The 20,730-nt window shown below is 36.8% G+C and overlaps 1 protein-coding gene across 3 annotated transcripts in view; it reads right to left on the bottom strand.

Moving 5' to 3' along the window:
- The window catches only part of TPP2 (tripeptidyl peptidase 2), a 51,606-nt gene that overhangs the window by 15,465 nt on the left and 15,411 nt on the right, over positions 1 to 20,730 (bottom strand). For 2 of the 3 annotated variants that reach the window (XR_007630890.1, XM_050332182.1), the window contains exons 12-24: positions 20,499 to 20,614; positions 18,898 to 19,066; positions 17,194 to 17,351; positions 15,825 to 15,901; positions 14,862 to 14,968; positions 13,903 to 14,057; positions 12,693 to 12,809; positions 10,995 to 11,095; positions 8,931 to 9,027; positions 8,531 to 8,668; positions 6,405 to 6,649; positions 6,122 to 6,200; positions 4,196 to 4,234 (exon numbers count right to left, since the gene is read on the bottom strand). Coding sequence is in view for 2 of the 3 variants with exons in the window: in XM_050332182.1 (XP_050188139.1) it covers positions 4,196 to 4,234; positions 6,122 to 6,200; positions 6,405 to 6,649; positions 8,531 to 8,668; positions 8,931 to 9,027; positions 10,995 to 11,095; positions 12,693 to 12,809; positions 13,903 to 14,057; positions 14,862 to 14,968; positions 15,825 to 15,901; positions 17,194 to 17,351; positions 18,898 to 19,066; positions 20,499 to 20,614 (1,598 nt within the window). In the remaining variant the exon portion in view is untranslated. The remainder of the gene's footprint in view (positions 1 to 4,195; positions 4,235 to 6,121; positions 6,201 to 6,404; positions 6,650 to 8,530; positions 8,669 to 8,930; positions 9,028 to 10,994; positions 11,096 to 12,692; positions 12,810 to 13,902; positions 14,058 to 14,861; positions 14,969 to 15,824; positions 15,902 to 17,193; positions 17,352 to 18,897; positions 19,067 to 20,498; positions 20,615 to 20,730) is intronic. The other variant, XM_050332183.1, reaches the window with a different exon arrangement.

The raw sequence follows: 20,730 nt of genomic DNA, 5'->3' as shown, positions 1-20,730 counted from the left end.
TTCTATCTCTATCTGCAAACACTAGGATCATTTATAAAACCTGGCAACCCCCTAGGTAACAGAAGATCTCAGAATGGCACTATCATTGCCATCAAAGAAACTCATCATTAGAAACTAAAGAGAAGAAAGGCAGCTCTTGACAATTCAGCACTTCAACTTTTCTTATTCAAACTTCCCTCTGAACAGAATTCCTAGAATAGTGTACTGGATTTCATTTTATATATACCTATAAAAAGATACAGAACTGTAGACAGAGAAAGACAGCAAGTGAGCATATTATCCATTGAAAAAATACTTTAAAGAATCTTTAAATTAATGCAAAATATGCTTTTTGTTTATTCTCTAAAAATTTGAGCAGTATTAAAAACTTTGGAAGTAGATGGGATATGCACTTTGGTCAGTGTTCTCCATGTAGTTTGATAAGCCTGAATTTACTTTTAACTAGAACTACAATCTACAGATGTAAACAAGAACAACGTGCTCAGAACAGTCACCTCTCAGAAGAGCTTAATGAACTGTTAGTTTTGCATAAAGATTTCAATTTTTAAATATTTTTGTCTGGCGATTCAATATGGTACTTTATGTGGAAAACACACATATGAACTATTGTTTTCTGTACTTCAAAGCATTCAGAGCAAAACTAACTACAGGCAAAAAGCTCCTTCAAGGAACAAGCATCTGCATATTAATGTAATTCTGCATACACACAGTTGAATGCACATATGGAATTTGAATCTGCTTTAAGATGCATACGCTTTGTGCAGTGTTGCTTATTTTTACGATAATACTCTAATTTAATGAAAAAATAAGGTTCTTGAAGTCACCAGTCAGGCTGGTGACTGTGTCAAACTTTTGTTAGACACATACTCCATCCTATTTTTGAAGGCCTCATGATTAAACAAGGGTAGTGTCTTAATGCTCAAAGGAAGTCACCCTTCTATGTTTGACTTCACAATGGTGTTTATTAGTCTCCCACTAGTACTTATGAATATCTTCATAATGTGTTTCTTGCTTTAAATCAGAGGAAAGAATGGCAGAATAGGGAGAAAGATGTAGAAATGTTCTATCCCTTGGTTAGTTTTTACACACTGCTGTTCAAAAGCTGCATTATGTAAAACAACAAAAAATTATTCTTACAGACCAGAAAAAGGTCAATGATTTGTTATTCATTCTTTCTCACTATGTTCTGGACTAAACTTAGAGACAAGGGGAAAAAGTAATTAGATATATATAGTAATCAATAACTGCTTTACACATCAGAAACTGTAAAAACAAAGACACCTGCTTACTGTATGGAGAAAACACCTTGACATTTTTGTCCAGTTCTAAAAGAATTAACTATCTTTAGAAAACTAGCCTGTTATTTCTTGACATAACCACAAATTGCTTTTATGCAAACAGAGAAGCTGTTGAAGCTTAGGCTGGATGAGCAGTCAGGGAGACTGAAACCTGCTGAATGGCTGGGCCCAGAGTGGTGATCAGTGGCACACAGCTGGAGGTCAGTAACTAGTTGTGCACCCCAGGGATTGGTACTGGATTGAATCCTGTTCAACATCTTCATTAATGAGCTGGATGATGGACCAGAGGGTACCCCCAGCACATCTTCTGATGACACCAACTAGGAGGAGTGGCTCATAAACCAGAGGATCATGCTGCCATCCAGAGGAACCTTGACGGGCTACAGAAATGGGTTTGCAGGAGCCTCATGAAGTTCAACGAGAAGAACTGGAGTAGATTAAATCCAGGCACAGAAAATGCTATGGGGCAGCCAGCTGGAAAGCAGCTTGGCAAGAAAAGATCTGGGGGTCCTGACAGACACCAGGTTGAACATGAGCCAGCAGTGCCTTCGTGGTAAAGAGGGCTAATGGAGTCTCAGGCTACATTACATTTACTATCAGCAGGTTGAGGGTTGTGATCCTTCTCCTTTGCTCCGCAACAGTGAGGCCTTACCTGGGGTACTGTGCCAGTCCTGGGCTCCCCAGTAAAAGAGACATGTGGACCTACTGGAGCAAGTCCAGTGAAGGTCCATGAAGATGCAAAAAAGCTGAGAAATCTGACTGTTCAGCCTAAAGAAAGCATCTGTGGGGTGTGGAGCATTTGGGGATTGAATTCTTCTATCTGTGTAAATACCTACAGGGAAGGAGTAAAGAGAAATCCAGACTGTCCTCAGTGGTGCATAGTGACAAGACCAGAGGCAATGGACACGAACAGAAACACAGGAGGTTGCCTCTGGACATCAGGAAACACTTTTTCACAGTGGGGTGACTGTAGACTGGGCATAGGTCACCCAGAGATGTTGTGTAATCTCCACCCTTCAACATACTCAAAAGCTGTCTGGGCATGGTCTTGGGAAACCAGCTTTAGAAGTCCCTGCTCAAGTAGGAGCGTTAGACTAGATGACCTCCAGAGGTCACTTCGAGCCTCAGCTATTCTGTAATTCTGTGAAAACAGAAGTACTTTCAAACAACCAGAAATACCTGCTCTGGACCTCTCATAGTGTCATGCACATAGGTGCAAGCTAACAAGTTCCATCCCTCCTCAACTAAAAAAAGCCACAAAACCCAGAATCCCCAAAACAACCAACAAAATCCTTCCACAGACTCGTCACTGGTACCAAAACTAAAAAAACCCACACATAAAATAAAAATGGCATGTGTAAATTAACATCCTAATCTTACAAGAGGGCCTGGACTTGTCTGTGAAAAATATGGAAAGTCTACACATACTTTTTTGACTGTGTCACAAAAATCCCCCAAAACAACCATAAACAAGTTTTCTGTGCTGGAAAACATCTTATCCACATGTAAACTTAGGACAGGGCAGGATAAGTACTGAAACTTGTACACTAGGAAGTCCTTAGAAAGGCCTTAGGAAGGCCTTACATTCTCAGAAAAATGCATTAATTAATGGAGCTCTTACAGAACAATGCTGTGAAATGCATTGTGTTTTATTTATTTGCTGTTAGTACACTGATGAGTAATAGACAGAAGTAACAAGAACAGTGGTTTTTATTTCAACTTCAGGTGGGTATAGTGTTCAGTATATCTGAAGGCAAATCTCTGTTCTAAATAAAAAAAAAAACACCACAACGTGCAACCTCTAATCTGTTTAACTGGTTTTGTTATGCAAATTAAATTAACAGTAGAGTTTAACTCCCTTGTTAGAGGTTCATTTTGTGAAGATTTTATACCCTATTCATCAGGAAGCCAAGCATTCACATGAGATTTTAAATCATCTTACTAAAAGTGATCTGAATGATTTTCAGATATGAAAATAAAATTGAGCAATGTGCACTAAAATCCTTCCTGTAAAGCCTGATCACATTCCCACACAGTTACTACACCAAGACCAGAGTAAGTTAGCAGGTTCAGTTATAAGTTCACTTAACAAAATAGCAGAATGTGGCAACAGATTGAGTTATCCATGGTTCTCAGGTCTTATTTTTAAAAAGAAAAAACCCAGTAACTTTATGAAGGTAGTCTATCAAACTATTTTTTGCACTTTTTTAATAAATTGTTTCACACTCTGACTTCTGGCAGATGCTGCTGTATTTAAAGTCACTCATCCCCTATCTAAAATATCTTATACGTACTCCAAAATTCATTCTGTAAATTCTAGTACCTGCTACATGACTGTATAAACTCTAGCCTGTAACAAAATACATTCAAGTTTAGTAGAAACATGAATCGAGAGACTTTTCCACCAAGTCCATCTCACCTAAGGAAAAAACTGCTTCCTACAGTATGTTTTTTATGACTGTAATGAAGTCAACTCTCAATTCAGTGGATTGGGTATAGACTTAGATATTCATTTATTCAATTCTACATCAAAGGGTTAGGTTTGTATTCAATTCTCAATCTGCAGACAGAATAGGCAGAAACACTTGCCCAGAAAATCTTGACCACAAACACTTAAGATTCCTGAATATTTAATAATAAGAAAAAATACAGACCACTAATTACCACATGCATTTTACACCACGTATTGCAAAAGTATACACATGCTCACGTGCCTCTCAGCTACAGTAGTGTTTTGTCATTCTACCAGTAAACACAGTAAGGTGCTGAAGTAAATAACTCAAGTCTAAGTAGGTAGATGAAGGAGACAAATTAAAAACCAAGACTGGTAGACAAATTCTTTGAGTCATATGCAAAAAGACTTAAGAATATCTTTTTCAAAAACTAACATTCAGTACCTTTTTAAATTTTCCTTGTCGTTTTGCTGCAGACTGCCCCTGGGAGTTAGAATAACATACTGTAAGAAAACATGCACACACCACACAGGATGGAGACACCTTCTCTGTACAATTATAGTTATACTTTCAACCTACAGATTGCCAACTTTTAGAAAGTCACATCTAAGTTCAAACATGCTCTTAAAGCATGCTCTTTCATGTTTTCAAAATTAATAAAACAATGCATCATTGTGTATACAGTCCATTCCTCCTGTAAAGTAAGCAAGTGTTGTTAACCACTTAGCTTCAGTTAATAAATTACAGAAATTGAGCCTCAGAATTTTAGTTTTTAGATTGTTGACTGTGTACTGGCATTGTTGTATTTCATAATGAATATATGGAAATTAGATACATTTTCCCTTACCTTGCATCCACCTGCTGACTTAGACACAACTTTGCTGCCTAATCCTCCTTTTTTGTCTCCTGGTACATACTGACATCACTAAAGGCAGCAGAAAGTATCTGATGCTATTTGATACCATCCTTTTTCCAGTGAAACGTGACCATAACAGTAATGTCTTAGACTATGACACAAGACACACCTCAGCTAGAGCTTCTCTCTGTGTAAGCTTTCTCCATCACAATTTGACAGGCATTATCTGTCTCCTACTTCCTATCACAGAAACTACTGTACATAGCCACTTAGTCTGGCTTTAAAATAAAACAGGCAAGAATCACAACCAACAGTTCAAGGAAGTGCAAAATTCTAGTTTGGGAAACTATACTACACTAGTGTAATGGATTTACCATGGATTTCATAAAAGCACACTTACAACCTCAGAGGAATCACAAAGAAATAATTAAACTAGATATTTTAGAGTTTCTAGTTACTGGGTTTTTCCTCACTGATATGTAGATTCTCCTGCCAGACATTATCTCACCTGCTGTTATGTGCAATCTGCCCCAAAAGTACTAGCTACAACCAAACCAGACTGAATGAACTAAACTTTTATGCTAGACAAGATCTAAAGGTATATGCCCACCTACTCACAGAAACCTATTTTGTATGAAAACATACTCTAATTTTATATAAGTTGTTCAGCCACATCTAGTGAAATATGGACATAGGTGAACTACCTTTTAAGTACTAACAATCACTAGGATGGACTAAAATCTAATCTCAGGTATGACATCTGTTTAAAAATAGCTAGGGGAATCTTCTAAACACTAGCACCAGACATACAGAAAATAGTTGCGGTTACTACAGGCGCTGTTGTACTAGAAAGTCATACAAGTTAAAAACCATTTTTTCACAGGATGTTGCATTATGATCAAGAAGACCCTACAGCTGTTTTTCTAGCATCACACACAAAGATCTTATCTCTTGCTGTTGAAGCATACAGTCATACCAGTGGTTGACAACATCAGTGTGTAGCAGGTAAGAATATCTATGAACTCGTGCCAGCAAAATTCCTACTACTTGGTAACGGTAACACATAGGTGTTTAGAAAGCATGTATTTTTGCTCAAAATTGTATGCATGCAAGGAAGAGTATAACTGTTTATCACAGAACCAACATGCACAAAACACTACATATGCATGTATTTTTCATTCAAAAATTACAGTAACCTACAGAGTTACAAAAATCAATTTTAAAGGCTCCACACCAACAAAAAAGCAGTTGCTTCTAGAAATAACAAGGTTTCAGAGTGAAAGAACTAAAAGACACAATTTAAATTTGAAATTAGAAGACGAAAATAAAATTAGAGCTACTTAAAAATTATGCTGAATTTATAATGAAACAACTGCTTCTAAAATGTATTATATATTACCAAACCTAACGCTCTTTAAAGTAATAAACCCATACAACACAGTACTTCCTAGCATGCCATTCACTTGCTACAGAAGTTTCAGAAAGAGAAACCATCATCCATCTCATATACTCACAGCTTTCTTTCCAAGTTCTGTTTTAGACAGTGTAAGACTCCCTGCAAGATAACATCCTGGTCCTGCTCCTTTAGGTATTCTGTTCGAAGAAAGTAAGTTCAGTGTTAAAACCAGGCTAATTAAGGTTCCATGGAAACTACAGTAAAGAAGCCAAACAGTGAAAGAGCAACACAAGAGGAATTACCAAGCCTGAACAGGTAGACACTGTCCAAGTATCATTTTAGTTAGGTGCAGAGGCAGCTGGTTAGATGTAGATGGGAAAAACAGGACTTGAGTCACTTACTTGTCATCAGGCAGAGATGTAACAAAGAAAGGCTGACTGTGTTTTGGTGGTAATGTCAAACTGTTGGATTTCTTCTTCCCTAAGAGAGCAAGGCTATGGTTTTCATAAATATCTAAGCTCAAGGTACTAGACAACCTGTGAGAAACAATAAATGGAAGGTCTTTGATGCGATCCAGCTCACTGTTCTGCTCATGACGAATTTGTAACCGAATAGTGTAATCTCCTTTTTCCAGTTTCACAGAATACTGAAAGAAAGAAGTTCTCATAAATGTCTAAATTAACTATTTCACCAGTCACAAAAAAACACAAACCCCAGAAATAAAATTGGCATGCTCTTCTTGATTCATATAGCTCAAGCCCTTTAAAATATATTAGATTGCTTGGTTTTGGAAACTCCTGAAAACAGAGTGCTTTCAAGACATGACAGCAGCCAAAATATATTTAGTACTGACTGAAAAAAAAATAGTTTTCATGCCACAAAACAGGCACAAATCAGAATTCCTGATAAGCTTTCAGTTCAAAACCTCTGCAGGTTTGCCTTGATACACTTTCAGTTTACTATGTTTGGGTGCTCTGTGGTTGAGATGACAGAATATCTTCTACTGTCTCAAACACTACCAATCTTCACGCTGAGGGATGCAGTATTCCTGTGAGATCTATGGTTGCAGTTTCAAGTGCTGACAGACTCTTTGCCCTGAGCTTATTAGTCAGTTAAAAATATGCAGATAAATAATCTCCATTTATTAAAAAAAAAAAACCAACAAAAACCCCAAGAAAAAAAACACAAACAAAACCAACAAAGAAAAAAAACAAAAAAAACCACACACAAAAAACCCCCAACCAACCAACCAACAACAAAAAAAAAAGCCAACTAAGAATCCTCTCCCTCTTCACCCCAAATCACCCAAGAAAAAACCTCCAGACCATCAAATTCAAGTTTTGAAAACATTCTTTCATTTTGATCAATCTAAAAGGGCAACCATGTGGATGTTTGGAGCAGCAGCATGTTAAGTTTCCTTTCTGCTGCTGCTACAATAATTAGCAGTAAATAAAAGGCAGCCCCAAAAGGAAAGGAACAGTAATTCAGAACTACTCTGCTCCCAGAATATCTCTCTCCTAGGTTAGGAAATCATGCTTCCTGTTGCTATTTCTTCCTGGATTAAATAATTTTGAGTTGCTTTAGAATTGTCCCATGATGCACAATACCACAGAGTTATAGCATGGTTGGTCCACCAGGTGAAAGTAACAAAGCACTTTTTCTAGAGTTCTAGACTTTACAGCATCTTAAAAACGCAAGTTCAGGAACAGAAGTTTAAATAATGCAGTTTCTGAAAGTAATTTATAAACTTTAAAGCATGTTATTTGAAACTATCTTTTGTACACTTCTGGGATGATCAATCTATCAAAATAAACATTACATTGATGAGGTTCAACTGAGATTTCAGATTAGTAAAAAAAGTTTCAAAACTATAAAACCATGGAAAAAGTTTGTCTTTTTTTCCCTTTTTTTAATTCCTCCCTACTTTCCCCATGATCCAGACACACAAACTGTTAAAGAAGTAAGGGATTCTCACAGAGGTTACAGTATTTAAAAGCATTGTGCAAAAATCTCCCTTTGAAAAATGGAAACAGGAAGTAAACTGTGCTGAAGCATTAAAAAAGCTGTTTGGAGAAATCAGTAGCACAGAAGACAACAGCCTTCACAGATACAGAAATCTCTGACTTAACAGCAGACAAGTCAAACTACAGAAAAATAATATTCTTTCCACTTTGCATAGAAAAGTTTAAGGTATTGTTTTTGTAAAAAACACAAAGACACATGCAGACAAGATTTCTAATTCATTTCTTGAGAAGTGCCAGTCAAAATTGTAAATTAACCACTTTTCCTCTTTCTCCTTCCTTTAAAGAGGAAAGCAAAAAAATCATGTTCTATCTAATGGACAAACCAACCCATAAATTTTTTACAGACAAATACATCACCACTGAATCTGTCTTCCTGTGAACACATAAGAACATTATACCTACACATCAGGAAATGTTAAGTGCTAACAGCAGGGCTGGGTGGTGAAAAAGAATGAAATTTTTCTGCAGAAAACAGAAGGTAAAATATATACATTACACTGTACCTGGTGTGGATAGGCATCTCCTGAACCCATTTGTCTTTTGTTCTGGTCAAAAATAATCCACAGTTGACTATCAAACTCAGATTCATACAACAATTCACAAAGAAGTGGACAGCTTGGAGTTACTTCTCCACTCTTAGGCTATTAAAAGAAAGGTCAAGGCACTTAATCTTGTACAGAATAAAACAAGTACAATCCTTACACACATATTCAAAAAGATAACTGAACTGTAGCCCATTTCAAGCAACAGTATCTCTGTAAGTGAACCAAATCAGAATTTTGATGTAGAGTCTAGAGCGTGAATCTAGACCTCCTTTCTGACAGAGAGCTAGTTAAAATTAAGATATGGTTTTAGAAAACATGCTGTACTTATTAAAGACTTTTAAAAAAAGAGTTATCTTACCTGATGGAAGTTATATGTCAAAATCATCTCATACAGTTGACGGTTATTTGGTAAAATATCTCTGGAACCCAAAGGTTTTATTTTTGCACTCACTGGTCTGCAATTAAACAACAAAAAACAACAAAAGGTACTCTTAAGAAACATGTATCCTCTACCAAATTTGTCTTAAGTAGAAGCATATTCTGAAGTACAACTGAATTCAGCCCATGCAATAACATCTCTTAAATATTGCAACTATCCAGGCAGCAAGAATTCCTCAGTTAAAATTAATGTCAGTTCAAAACCAAGGTTTAATGACATTACAGACACAGCCAAAAAAAAAAAAAAAAGAAGCCAGTGTAGCAATCATGTCTAAAACTCAAAATTAAAGGCCGTTAAAAAAAAAAAAAATCAGGGTACACTTCTAGTATCCATGCTGAAATCAGCACTTGTATTCATAACTGAAAGATTAATGGTACAGCAATTAGAAGAGAGAACAAATAGTTGATAATTCCTTGTTACAGAAGACTGTATCTTAAAAGAATCTATAAGAGGCCTTGAGAAATCTGAGTCGTGATATAGAAGAACGTACATGACAGAGAGCATATGTTAATTCAGATGCAGTTGGGAAAAGCCATTGCTTAGGGCAGCACAAACACTTCAGACCTTAAGCATCGAAAAATATAACCTAGATAATAATGATTTAGGAAAATTTGAGCCTCAGAAATTAAGAGTAGCAGAATCATGGTGGCCTGGCATCATTTAAGTTTACATTTCATTCATTCAATCTGACAACCTTTAACTACATGATCAGAATTTTTCTCTAAGATTCTGCCAACTCCTTCATTGCCAAGAGCACAGATTAGTCATCCAGTAAGATGTGTATGCCGGGTCAGACCATGTGTCCATTTAACCCAGGTTTCCCATCTGGCAGACACTAGATAGACTGCTGACAGAAGACTTAAGAACCAAGTAATACCACACATGATATGCCTCCCTAACTTTCACCCTGCCTCCAAGCATTTGAAACAAGAGACAGAATGAAAAGCCATTCAGTATTTTTCTTCTCTGTGTTATGACTCATTAGTTCATTCGAGAGACTCTATTCAAGCCTTAATTTAAATACATAACTATTTCTCCATAGTTTACTTAACCGCAGTTCATTTACTGTCAGACAAGTGCCTTAAATACTACAAGGAGTTAAGAGCATCTCCATTTTTAAAACAAGAATGACGTAAAGCTGTATTAGGGGACTGTTTTATTTCCTCACTTAAGGAATATCAAATCGAGTATTTCTGAATCTAACATTAGGTGACAAGTTTATTAAAGAGTAAACTCTTAGTGACCTCAATTCCAGTTACAAGTATCCAAAACCTCCAAACAGAGTCCCAATGTTTCCACTGACAGACCCAAATAAAGGAAAACTTTGGATTACTGAGCACTGTGAAACTGTCTGTCCCACATCTTAAAAGCACTGCTTAAACTACATGGCATTTCTTCATCCTTCTGAAGTGACAAACTCTAATAATTGCTGCACTGTTTAGGAATTTTCCAACAAAGCTTTTCTTCCAAATCAGCACTGTTGTCAAACTGGCAACAAGATAAACACAGTTTTCCACAAAAAATAATGCACGAGATCCTACAAAAACACTTCTAATCAAGCAAGAGAGAAGAGTCTTCCTATGTCAAAACTGGGCAGGATCTGAGGCAGCTGCTTAAAAAAACCCCACAAACCAAAGTCAACAAACAGCAGCACCAAATAACTCTACAATTCATTTCTTTATATATTAAACTGCCTTTTAGATATTAAAGTGCATTTTATCTCTAAGTGTCTCCTTCAGGAGCAATGGAATATTTTTGTATTTTTTTTTAAATTAGCTTAAGGAAACTCATTTGTATGGGAAAAAGTCATCATAAAGAAACCAAAAAAGGGAGTGCTGAAAAATTAATTGATGCTTCCAAAGCTACCTTGAATTTGACAAGAATACGTGGTAATCCTGAATTTCACTGTTAACATGTTACTGTTTTAATCCTACACACAATTAGTTTTCCCACTCTCCCAAAACAGTCCCCCAGAAACTCTACCTGAGTGTTTGAACCCAGCTTTTCAGATTTATGCATGGAGCAATATCTTCATATTTCAACAGGGACTGAACATCAAATCGAACGATGCCTTCTGAAGCATGCTAAAAAAAAAGAGTAAATAAGAATTATGCTTCTGTGCACTTGTAGTATCAGATGTGGACCACCTGTTATATCCCTGAAAAATATAACACACGCTGTAATTATTTACACTTTAACAAGAATACTGCGTGATTTTGAAAGCATCACAAGTGCATCTCTATTTTACAACAGCAGATACACTGGGACTTGCAAAACTTTAGCAAGTGAGGCTACAGTTTTATTTATATACTTACATACTTATATTATTGTAAGTATATATACAATATATAAATACTTTGCACAGAACTGACAAGTCATACTTTGTGCAAGACTGGATTTTGTTTGTGCATTTGGGACAATTTACGTAACTCAATATATAAAAGTATTATTCATCTAGAATGTTAAAGCAAGTATTTTATGGTGCTTCTTAGGATTATTTCTATGGAATAGCTTAACTCTGCAAAAGAGAAACAATATGACACAGACAGACCTAGTGATGGACAAAATCATTTGAAACCTTTTTTTTAGCAGTATCCCCTGACAAAGACTGTACATGAGCACTGTGAAAATTTATTTTATGAAAGTCACTGGTGCTCGAAAAGGAAGAACAAAACTGTTCATATTCTCTCATTTTTAACAGTCCATTATCCATTTGATGCAATCCTGCTGGGCTCGGGACAGCTGCTGTGCACACCACCAGCTCCTTCTTTTACTGTTCCACTGGTTCAAGACCTGGGACCTTAGCACATTGCACCCACTCTTTTTTATTCCAGTTTATTCTGCCCTTACAGCCTGATTACATCCAATTTCACCCACAGGACAGCTATAATTTGCTCTGGCTCTCAGCTGAAACAAAAGAGAGAAGCCAGGATAAATTGGCATGGTGCTGCTTCATGTACTTATTTCCCTATTATCTCTCAAAGAGCTCTCTCCTAAGTGAGGCAGTGTCAAGCCAAGCCAGTTTGCATAGGACAGCAAAACCATAGGACCAAGAGAGAGTACTGTAAATATTATGATACTAACATTTTAAGCAACTTTTTCAATCCTTTAGTATCACAGAGCCTTAGGAATCATGACATTGACCCATCCACTGTGCCTTCAACTACCCTAAAAGATAACCCTCAACCCAATCAGCTTGATGACTCTCAAGCCAATCTCAATAAAACACTGAACAGAAAATAAATTTTAATTAAATTTTATTCTGAATATAGCATTGAGAGTATTGCCTTTTTAGCAATGTTTGTCTAGATACTCGAGTTCAAGAACTGTGGGTCCAGCAAAGTTTATTTACACAAACACTTGCTAGTGTAAGCGTATTTACAGTTTCAGCCTTTTAGTATGTTTTTTCTATTTGTGTTGAGTTTAGGAGTTTTGTTTGGTTTTTTTTCCTCTCTTTTCCCACTACTGATTAATAATGAAAAGGCAAAGAAAAAAAAGCATAAATAGTGCTAATGGGCATTTCTGTGGGATTGAACTATTTTGCAATTTTTAAGAGAGAATATGAACATCTCATGTATAAAGACACTTTTACTAAATACAGTGAAGAAGGAAGAATGTTTTCTTTTCTGAGATACTATAGGATTTCAGAATAAGTAAAAATAAACACTCTGGAAAACTTACCATGTTTAGCTGAGGAGCAGCACAAAGTACACCATGGAAAGAAATTGTGTAATTAATGCTGACATCACTAAGGCTTGCCCACCACCGAGCAACACAAAATTCAATTGTTTTTCCAGCCTGGGTAATAAAAGTACAAAGTTAGACTCCAGCTCCCATCTTCCTCTTCTATTGATCCCAACATCCCTCATCCCAAGACAACAAAAACATCAGAGTACAGCTCAGAAAAGACCTCTTTTGTCCAGTTTACTCCAATTGTATGGATTTGTACAGTACCAAATAAGACAGAGTTGGTTCAGAAAACATCAGACAGCTCCAAAAAAGCCCAGGATGACTGATGAATGCATCAGAATAAAGGGTGTTGGGATTTACCCTACACAGAATGGTACAGCTTTTAAAGGTCACCTCTTCCTTTCTTATTCTTCAAACTAGGCAGACAGGTTAGGTCATAGATGAGTTTAACATGTGTGCCCCAGAAAACATATATCAGAAAAAGAGATCCCACTCCCTGCCTAAATAAGATGACAGGAAGCTTGAGAGTTTTGGGTTGGTTTCATTTTTTTTGGCTGGTTAGTGGGGGTTTTTGTTTGTTTTTGTTTTTAATTAACATGATAAAATTCATAATGCGTCAGTGGGACCAACTTAGCTTATGGTTCACTACCGGACATTTTCACACAGGATAACGGACTGAATAGTACAGACATTATAACTACTCTTAGGCCTTTAGAGCTATACAACCAAATTGAGCAAGGCAGGGGACAACCTTTAGAAGGAGGCTCTGTTATCCACACCCCTGAACTGTTAGCTCATTCCTAGCTTGTGTTCTGGACTCCCAAGCTAGCATTATCCAAGCTAAGCATGCTGCACCAGTTATCACCTCTTTTAAATATCAAGATGTCCCAAATTACCACATTAACTACTAAAAGCAAAATATGCTGAACTACAGCTATCCAAAAAGTCGTAGTTCCTATTTGAAAGGGAAACAAATTGCTTTGTATAAACAAGTAGAAACAAATTGAAGATATTAACATGTACTATATTACTATATAGCTCAGAAGCCTTAGAAAGGTATTAGACTGAAAGTCAGATGCATTAACTACTGTAACAAACACATGATTTCTTGGGTTTGGGGTTTTTCTTTGGAAAAAAACCCCAGAACAATGTTATAATGCATGGATACTTTATTTACCCCACACCACCCTAAGTAACTTACTAAGACAGGAAATGCTTCAGTCACTGATCCTTTTTCTGGTAAGGATGAAAATTTGTAGAACTCATGACTTCTATATGCCTTTTGTTTCACTAGCTGAACAGCATGAAGCACAAACTTGGCAGTCACATCGGCTGAGCATGAACTCACTGTCACTTCTAGGTTATAGAAAAAAAAATTAAGTTTAGTTTCAAGACCTAAGAATTTTAGAAGGAAAGCAGATTCATCAGAGAAACAATACTTTTGCAAGCAATTCGTAATTTAAGAAGTTATGCAGCTACCCAAGTGGTTCAATATGTGAAAAATGTTTATATATCAGTTATTTTCAAAGACCCTTTCAGATCAAGGCAAACTAGCTGAGTTCAGAAGACAATTAAAAGAAACATGTTTCACAAATGGTGCAAATTGATCAGATACTATAGAATACAATCTGTAAAGGACAGACTACTGAATTCCAAATTAAGAGTCTCATCACTAATTTTTGTTTAAACAAAAGCTTTTTGAAAGGATTACTATTTAGTAATTTCACACAGGAAGATTGAGGGAAAAAACCCTTTTTTTCCTTCTCACAAAATTACAGGCTACTTGCCCTTACGAAAATCACATTTTCTTCAGTTCAACACTCTTCAGTGCTGCATTCATATACCTTAACAACTAGACAAATCTCAGACAGTAATACTTTTCCATAAACATGGGGCATTCCTCCAGGTATAAGAAATCATTTCAGATTGTTATTTGTTGGTTTCTTTAAGACTGAGAATCATGATCCTACTATACCATAAACCATAGAATAATTCACAATCACTCCTTTAAAAGCTTAAAAATCAAATAAATATTTTACATATTCATGGGTTGAATCCTTCAGTATTGATTCAGGCAGAACTCAAAATGATTTAAAAACAACCTTGTCAAGTCTGACAGATGTGATTTTTTTATTTAGTTAAGGTGATTATTTTCCTCACCAGCCCATGTAGATCCCTGTGGAACATCAATGAAGTGCCTTCGGATCTGACCAGGTTTAAAATGAACATCTGTATATGTCAGGTCATAGCCTGATGATTCATCTACTCTGTATGTCAAAAGGAAAACAAACGCTAGTCAAACAAGCTGTGAAGCCAATTTTAAAAGTATTTTTAAATGCAAAACCACTCTAAAAATGTCTACAATGAGGATATTTAGTCCTCAGCACCAATTACTTTAATCTATAATAGTTCAGAATCTGACAGCACAATGTATCCAAAAGATTTAAAACATCAGCTCCACCACACTGTGTAAACACCCTCCCCACCTCCCTGAAGTTACGGCACTTAAACGTAAGTATCAAAGGATCCTCGTTTTCAGTGGATCTGCTCTTCCTGGATGAGTGAATTGCCACTGAAGTGAGCTAAGGTATGAAAGAAGCAGTACCTCTGTGAACGAGTTAGAGAACAGTTACTTCCTCTCCCCTCCCTGCCTCAGGGTGGATTGTTCACCGAACAGGTTTAATAAAATACTGTCCTTCCCTATCAACATCGTTGAAGTCATGTTCAAAACAGTGATGGGCACAATACTATTTGTAAATTCCTTGCATTAAAGTCACGACTCAAGCTTATCCCAATGTACAATGGCCAAATAATACCCTCTGCCTTGATGTACTCTAGTCCACAAGGTAGAAATGAAAAAACAATCTCCAGTTGACCTACAGGTATGAGTACATTGATAGATACTTTGTAAAACAAGTCAGAAGGCATCTGCATTCTGATGGAGCAGGAAGCTGCTGCCACTGTGGCTAAGCCCACCAGAATACACTGCCTTCTGGCTGTCAGGACCAAAATATGAAAACGTCACAGCTGCATAAGTCTGCTGTAAGAATCTTTTCAGGTTTCTACTCACTTAACAGAGTCAGTACTAAGTTCAAGAACTCCCAGAGTTCTGGGTTTACTGACCTTGTCGGTATAACGACAGTGATTGGAACTCTGAACAGAGGGCCTGCATTAGGCGTCGCTGTATCATATCCACACACCTAACAAAATACAACACAACTACTTAAAATCTTTGGTTAAAATTAAACTACAGAAGACAATATTCAACTTAAACTACTTGCAGAATCTTTATATAAAAAATATTTTCATCCTTGTCTTCCAGGATTATGTTAAAAAAATACAGTTTGATTTACCATGCTTTTCACAGCCAAGCTTTAAATACCATCTCTGAAAAATATGTTCAATCACAGAATCTCATAATAGTTATGGTTGAAAAGGGCCTTAAAGATCATTTAGTTCCAACTCCCCTGCCATGGGCAGGGATTCCTTCCACTACACCAGGTAGCTCAAAGACCCATCCAACCTGGTATTGAACACTGCAAAGGATGGAGCATCCATCTCTGGGCAATCTGTTCCAGCACCTCACCACTCTCGCGGTGACTTTGCTAAAATGTTCTCAGTGGTACCATAGAAGACTTGCAACTCTAAACATCTTAAGCAAGCACTTTAAAAGAGAAAGCCAGTATCATCTTTATTATGATCAACTACAATGCAATGAAAGCATTTCAATGTTAATATAAGGTTTGTGATAAGGATAGAGAGGGCTGAAAAATATTTGTTGTTGTTGGATAACTTTTGCAAGAGTAAAAGAGGATGACTGGGAGAGTAAATGAGACATTTAATGGCTTTGTTATTAAATCTGACAAAATTTGAATGCAGATGCTCAAAGTGAGCTACGTCTTCTAGTGTACACAGCCATCACCACACATTTTTCTCCTTCAACTTCCAAAATGGGATGTAGTAGAGGTAAGGAAACAAGAAAATATGTTACATCACTGTACCCAAGCAACTTCTCAATACAAAGCAAAATCTTGAGTCCATTTAAGACTGCATGGCAACATCACAAAGCCAAGCCAGTCCTTAAGCCACCACAGAAGAAATATTTAAGACCTCATAAAATCACAAATCTCTATCCTCAATAATAGTATCTGTCAGTTGAGATAGATAGTCAAAGGTTGAAATATATCCAGAGGAAAAAACTTAATCAATGGTTATTTATTTTGTTTATATTTTCTCTATGTTTTTGTTTTTTAAACACAGATAATCAACCATGAAGCACATGATGTTGGCATGTGCTACACAACATCATATAGCACAACTCTGACTGAACCCTGGTTTCAGCCTGTATAGTGAAATGGAGTGTGGCACTATTTTCTGATCTGTACAGCACACAGATTTGATTTCCGTAAAAATTACTTATACAAAAAGTTGATAGAGACCAAAGAAAAGGAAAGAGCATGCAATCTTGCTTAGAACACCAATATTTCCATACTTCTGTATAATGTACTCCTTCTCTGAGGCCACGTGGATCCACACGAATATTTATGTGTCGACACTGGTTCATGAGCTCTAAATGACTAGGACACTGGACCCACGATGCATTTGAGGTTAAAGCTAAATGAAGCTGAAGAGATATTCTTTCAGTATTTTCTGTCAAGAAACAAATTTAAGAAACAAGTTAGTAACACAAACATGGGTCCATAGCCTACTATAATGCAGTATTTGCTATTAAAATGCACACATCAATAGAATGTAATAGGAATCAATTCCTTAGGGCACCTGGATGTCAGATTCGGATCAAAGGACAGCGTTCTGTATCACTTCTTTTGATTTGAGAAAAAGAGAATAGCAGTAGTATGCAGTGAAATAAAGTTTGTATTCGACTTTGAAAGTCCTCCCCTTAAACAGTCAAACCCAACAAAGTCAAAGGTAGGATGGCAAGCAATGCTTCAGTTACCCACAACATAGTCTGGAAGCAGGTATACACTTCCTTCTATAGATAAAGTGTCGCCTAATGCAGAGAAATACAATAAAAGGCAATCCCATTGATTCTGAAGGTTAATTACCAAATTAAATTATAGAGCAACCAACCTAAACAGTCAGACCCTGTAAATTAGCTTCTATGTCAAAAAAAGCACTAAGCTTCTAGGAAAGTATCCAACCCAGTTGAAATGTTTTAGGTTTTAAAAACCAATTTCCTGCTCCAAAGGTGACACTTCAGAAAACTTTTCCCAGGTTTCCTGTTCCTAAATAAGCTTAGCTTAATTTTCAAGACATTTCATCACATCTTTATTAGAGAAAAGAGCACTCCATTATCAGATGCAATTCCTTTATGGGTAGACAGAAAGCTCGGAGAGAGCTTCAACAGACAGACTGAGCAGTGAGCATCCCTTAATCACTTACTACGGTTTCTCAAACTCAGTCTTGTTGAAGACACCAGACACAGCACAGAAAGAACAACTGGACAGGTCCAGAGAAACAACATCACGCTACAACCTGCTCACACATTACAAATGCCTAATTGTTTTCAGATTGTTTGCTTCCTGCAGAAGAGTCTAGTGTACAACGACTCTATTTTTTTGTCACGTTAAATTTAAAATGCACTGATTGCCACATAAGCTGCCAAACAACTAAATTATTCTGAGTCAGTAACCTGTCCCAATTCATACCTTTTCTTCCCCTAAGCAAACTCATCCCTTTGCTACATGCCAGTCTTCCTGAGGATCATTGATTTTAGGAAAGGAATTAATCTCAGTAACAAGCTCTCACATGGTTCATTTTTCAAATACAACATAATTCAGTATCTCAGTGAGTTCCAATTTTTATTAAATAAAGTAAGGCAGGGCAAAACAGTTTACAGAAAAAAAAAAAAAAGTCAAATCTTATTTTGATCTGTGTAAGTTACTTTTACCCTGTAAGTAAAACCTGCATCAGCTGTTGTATTGCCCCTAGGTATATTTATGATTATCAATAATTAGACACTGAATGGAAGTCTAGATTGAAAGGACTGCAGTTGCAAGTCTGAGGTTAGAATGGAAAAGTCTTAGTTGCATGCCTTCATTTACCATGAAATTTAGAGTTACAGTGACTCCTTTTACAGTACAGATTCCTAACACTCCTCATTATCAGAACTTTTTGCTTCAAGATCACGCTTGTATGTCCCCACCCACCTTCACATACAAAAGCTCTTTCCTACCTGTATTCTCAGGAAAGACAGGTTCTATGCCAACCCCGTGATCAGATGGTGCAGATATCTGGGCCGAATCTCTGAGGTAGATTCCACGGTTGCTGCCAACAGTAACTGTAAAGCCGATGTTACTTGTGAATGATGAATTCTGAATGAGGTAGTCATAGGCTTTATCAACCTGTTAGAAAGAACAAGTTCTATATTAACAAATTTCAACTTAATAGTAATTTATTCATATTCTCTTCAATATGAAGTGTTCATGCTACCTGAGCCACATGTGCTTCTACAATACCAAATACAGAAAGTGAGGCAACTCTTTCTGTCTGCAACAGCATGCAGAGCCCAGAAAGCCACGAACACTTAAAATAAAATGCCAAGTCTCCTCTGCTACAAATCCATCAACAGATTTGTAACACACGTTCTCAGAGATGACTTCAAAGACAAAGAGGACCAAACCTATGACGCTAATTCAGGTGACTTTTTCACAGGTGAAGCAACACTAGTTAAACATTCAAAATTTTTATACAATAAAAAGTTGAGCAATTCAAAAGAGAGAAGCAATATGGGATGCCCACATAAGTTTTATAAATTGGTATGAAATAAGAGAATCAGATCATGATTCTCTAGTCCCTAGGTCTAAGTAAATGAGCTGTCACAGTAACCTTGCATGACAAGTTCAGTTTTTAAGAAGACACCTTTCTACCTTCCTTGTTATTTTAGTGACTACAAAAATCTTACATTCTCTTCTACTTGGGAGCAAGGTACTTTCACCAGCAAAAATTAGGGTGCTCTCCTTTGAGACACGTGTACATACAACAGCCTTGTCTCACAGATCAGTTGTATTTGTGTCATTACAGATGTACTTAGTAGACATTACCTACTACATTCTAGCATCTCCAGAACGTGAGATTAGGACTGAGTAGTTAATATCTACCATCTTGAAGCATGAGAGAAAAATCTCAGTCCTACTTTTGACTACGATGGGAGTGACTGTGGCAAAAAAGAGCAGCAGCTCTGTAAGAATACAAGCTTATGCATAGGGAGACACTAATTCAGTGTGCCTTTGTCATACAAAGGATCACATCAGATTGTCAAGCCACTTGGAAGTCCACAGGATACAATGAGCACTTCAGTGCAGGCCTGCAGCAAAGTCACTGCACAACTGCAGCTGTAATCCTATGTGAACCAGCGTGGGTATCTATTTTCACTGCCCAGAACTTACAGTTCCAGCTTTTGTCTGAACAGAACAAGTTCAGCTCTCTCTGACAATACATAAAAGCATTTTTGGGCATTAGGACAGAACTCAGGCACCCAAATTCAAATGTGGGTGATAAAAACCCACATCCCACATTTATTTCCATGTACCTTTTGATCAGTCTAAAAATGTGTCCAGTTAACACATTTATTCTACAGCAACTGCATGCTGAAACTGGAAGAATTTCTCATTCCTTCTCCCCTCCCACTACATTCCCTTCCTTTCGCTCAATCAGATCTGAGAATCAAGTAGCATGGGAGCAAACTGAGTGAGATCACTTAGAAAGTTGTTTTTTGTGGGTTAATTTTCCACTGACAGTTACTTATATTATGTTGGGGTTTTTGCTAGCAAATACCTGAATAATACCATGTCCTTGTGCAAATACTTCTATGTTTTCAGCTTTCACTGCAGTATTTTCTAAAGCTCTTCTGACAGAATGTACAGTGTAGTGAATACCATTAGCTTTGAGTCCTGAAATTAAAAATAACGGTGTTATTGGACACAACAAAAAATTTGAAAGCTACAGCATTTTTTTAAGAGGAAAAACTATTTAATCTCTTTTAGATAACCCCTCCAAGTTTAACATT

Source organism: Myiozetetes cayanensis, unplaced genomic scaffold (assembly GCF_022539395.1).
Source record: "Myiozetetes cayanensis isolate MyiCay16 unplaced genomic scaffold, myiCay2020 scf5-8, whole genome shotgun sequence".
Lineage (NCBI taxonomy): Eukaryota > Metazoa > Chordata > Aves > Passeriformes > Tyrannidae > Myiozetetes > Myiozetetes cayanensis.
The sequence above is the reverse complement of the archived record's forward strand: the minus strand, read 5'-3'. Positions and strand labels throughout refer to the sequence as shown.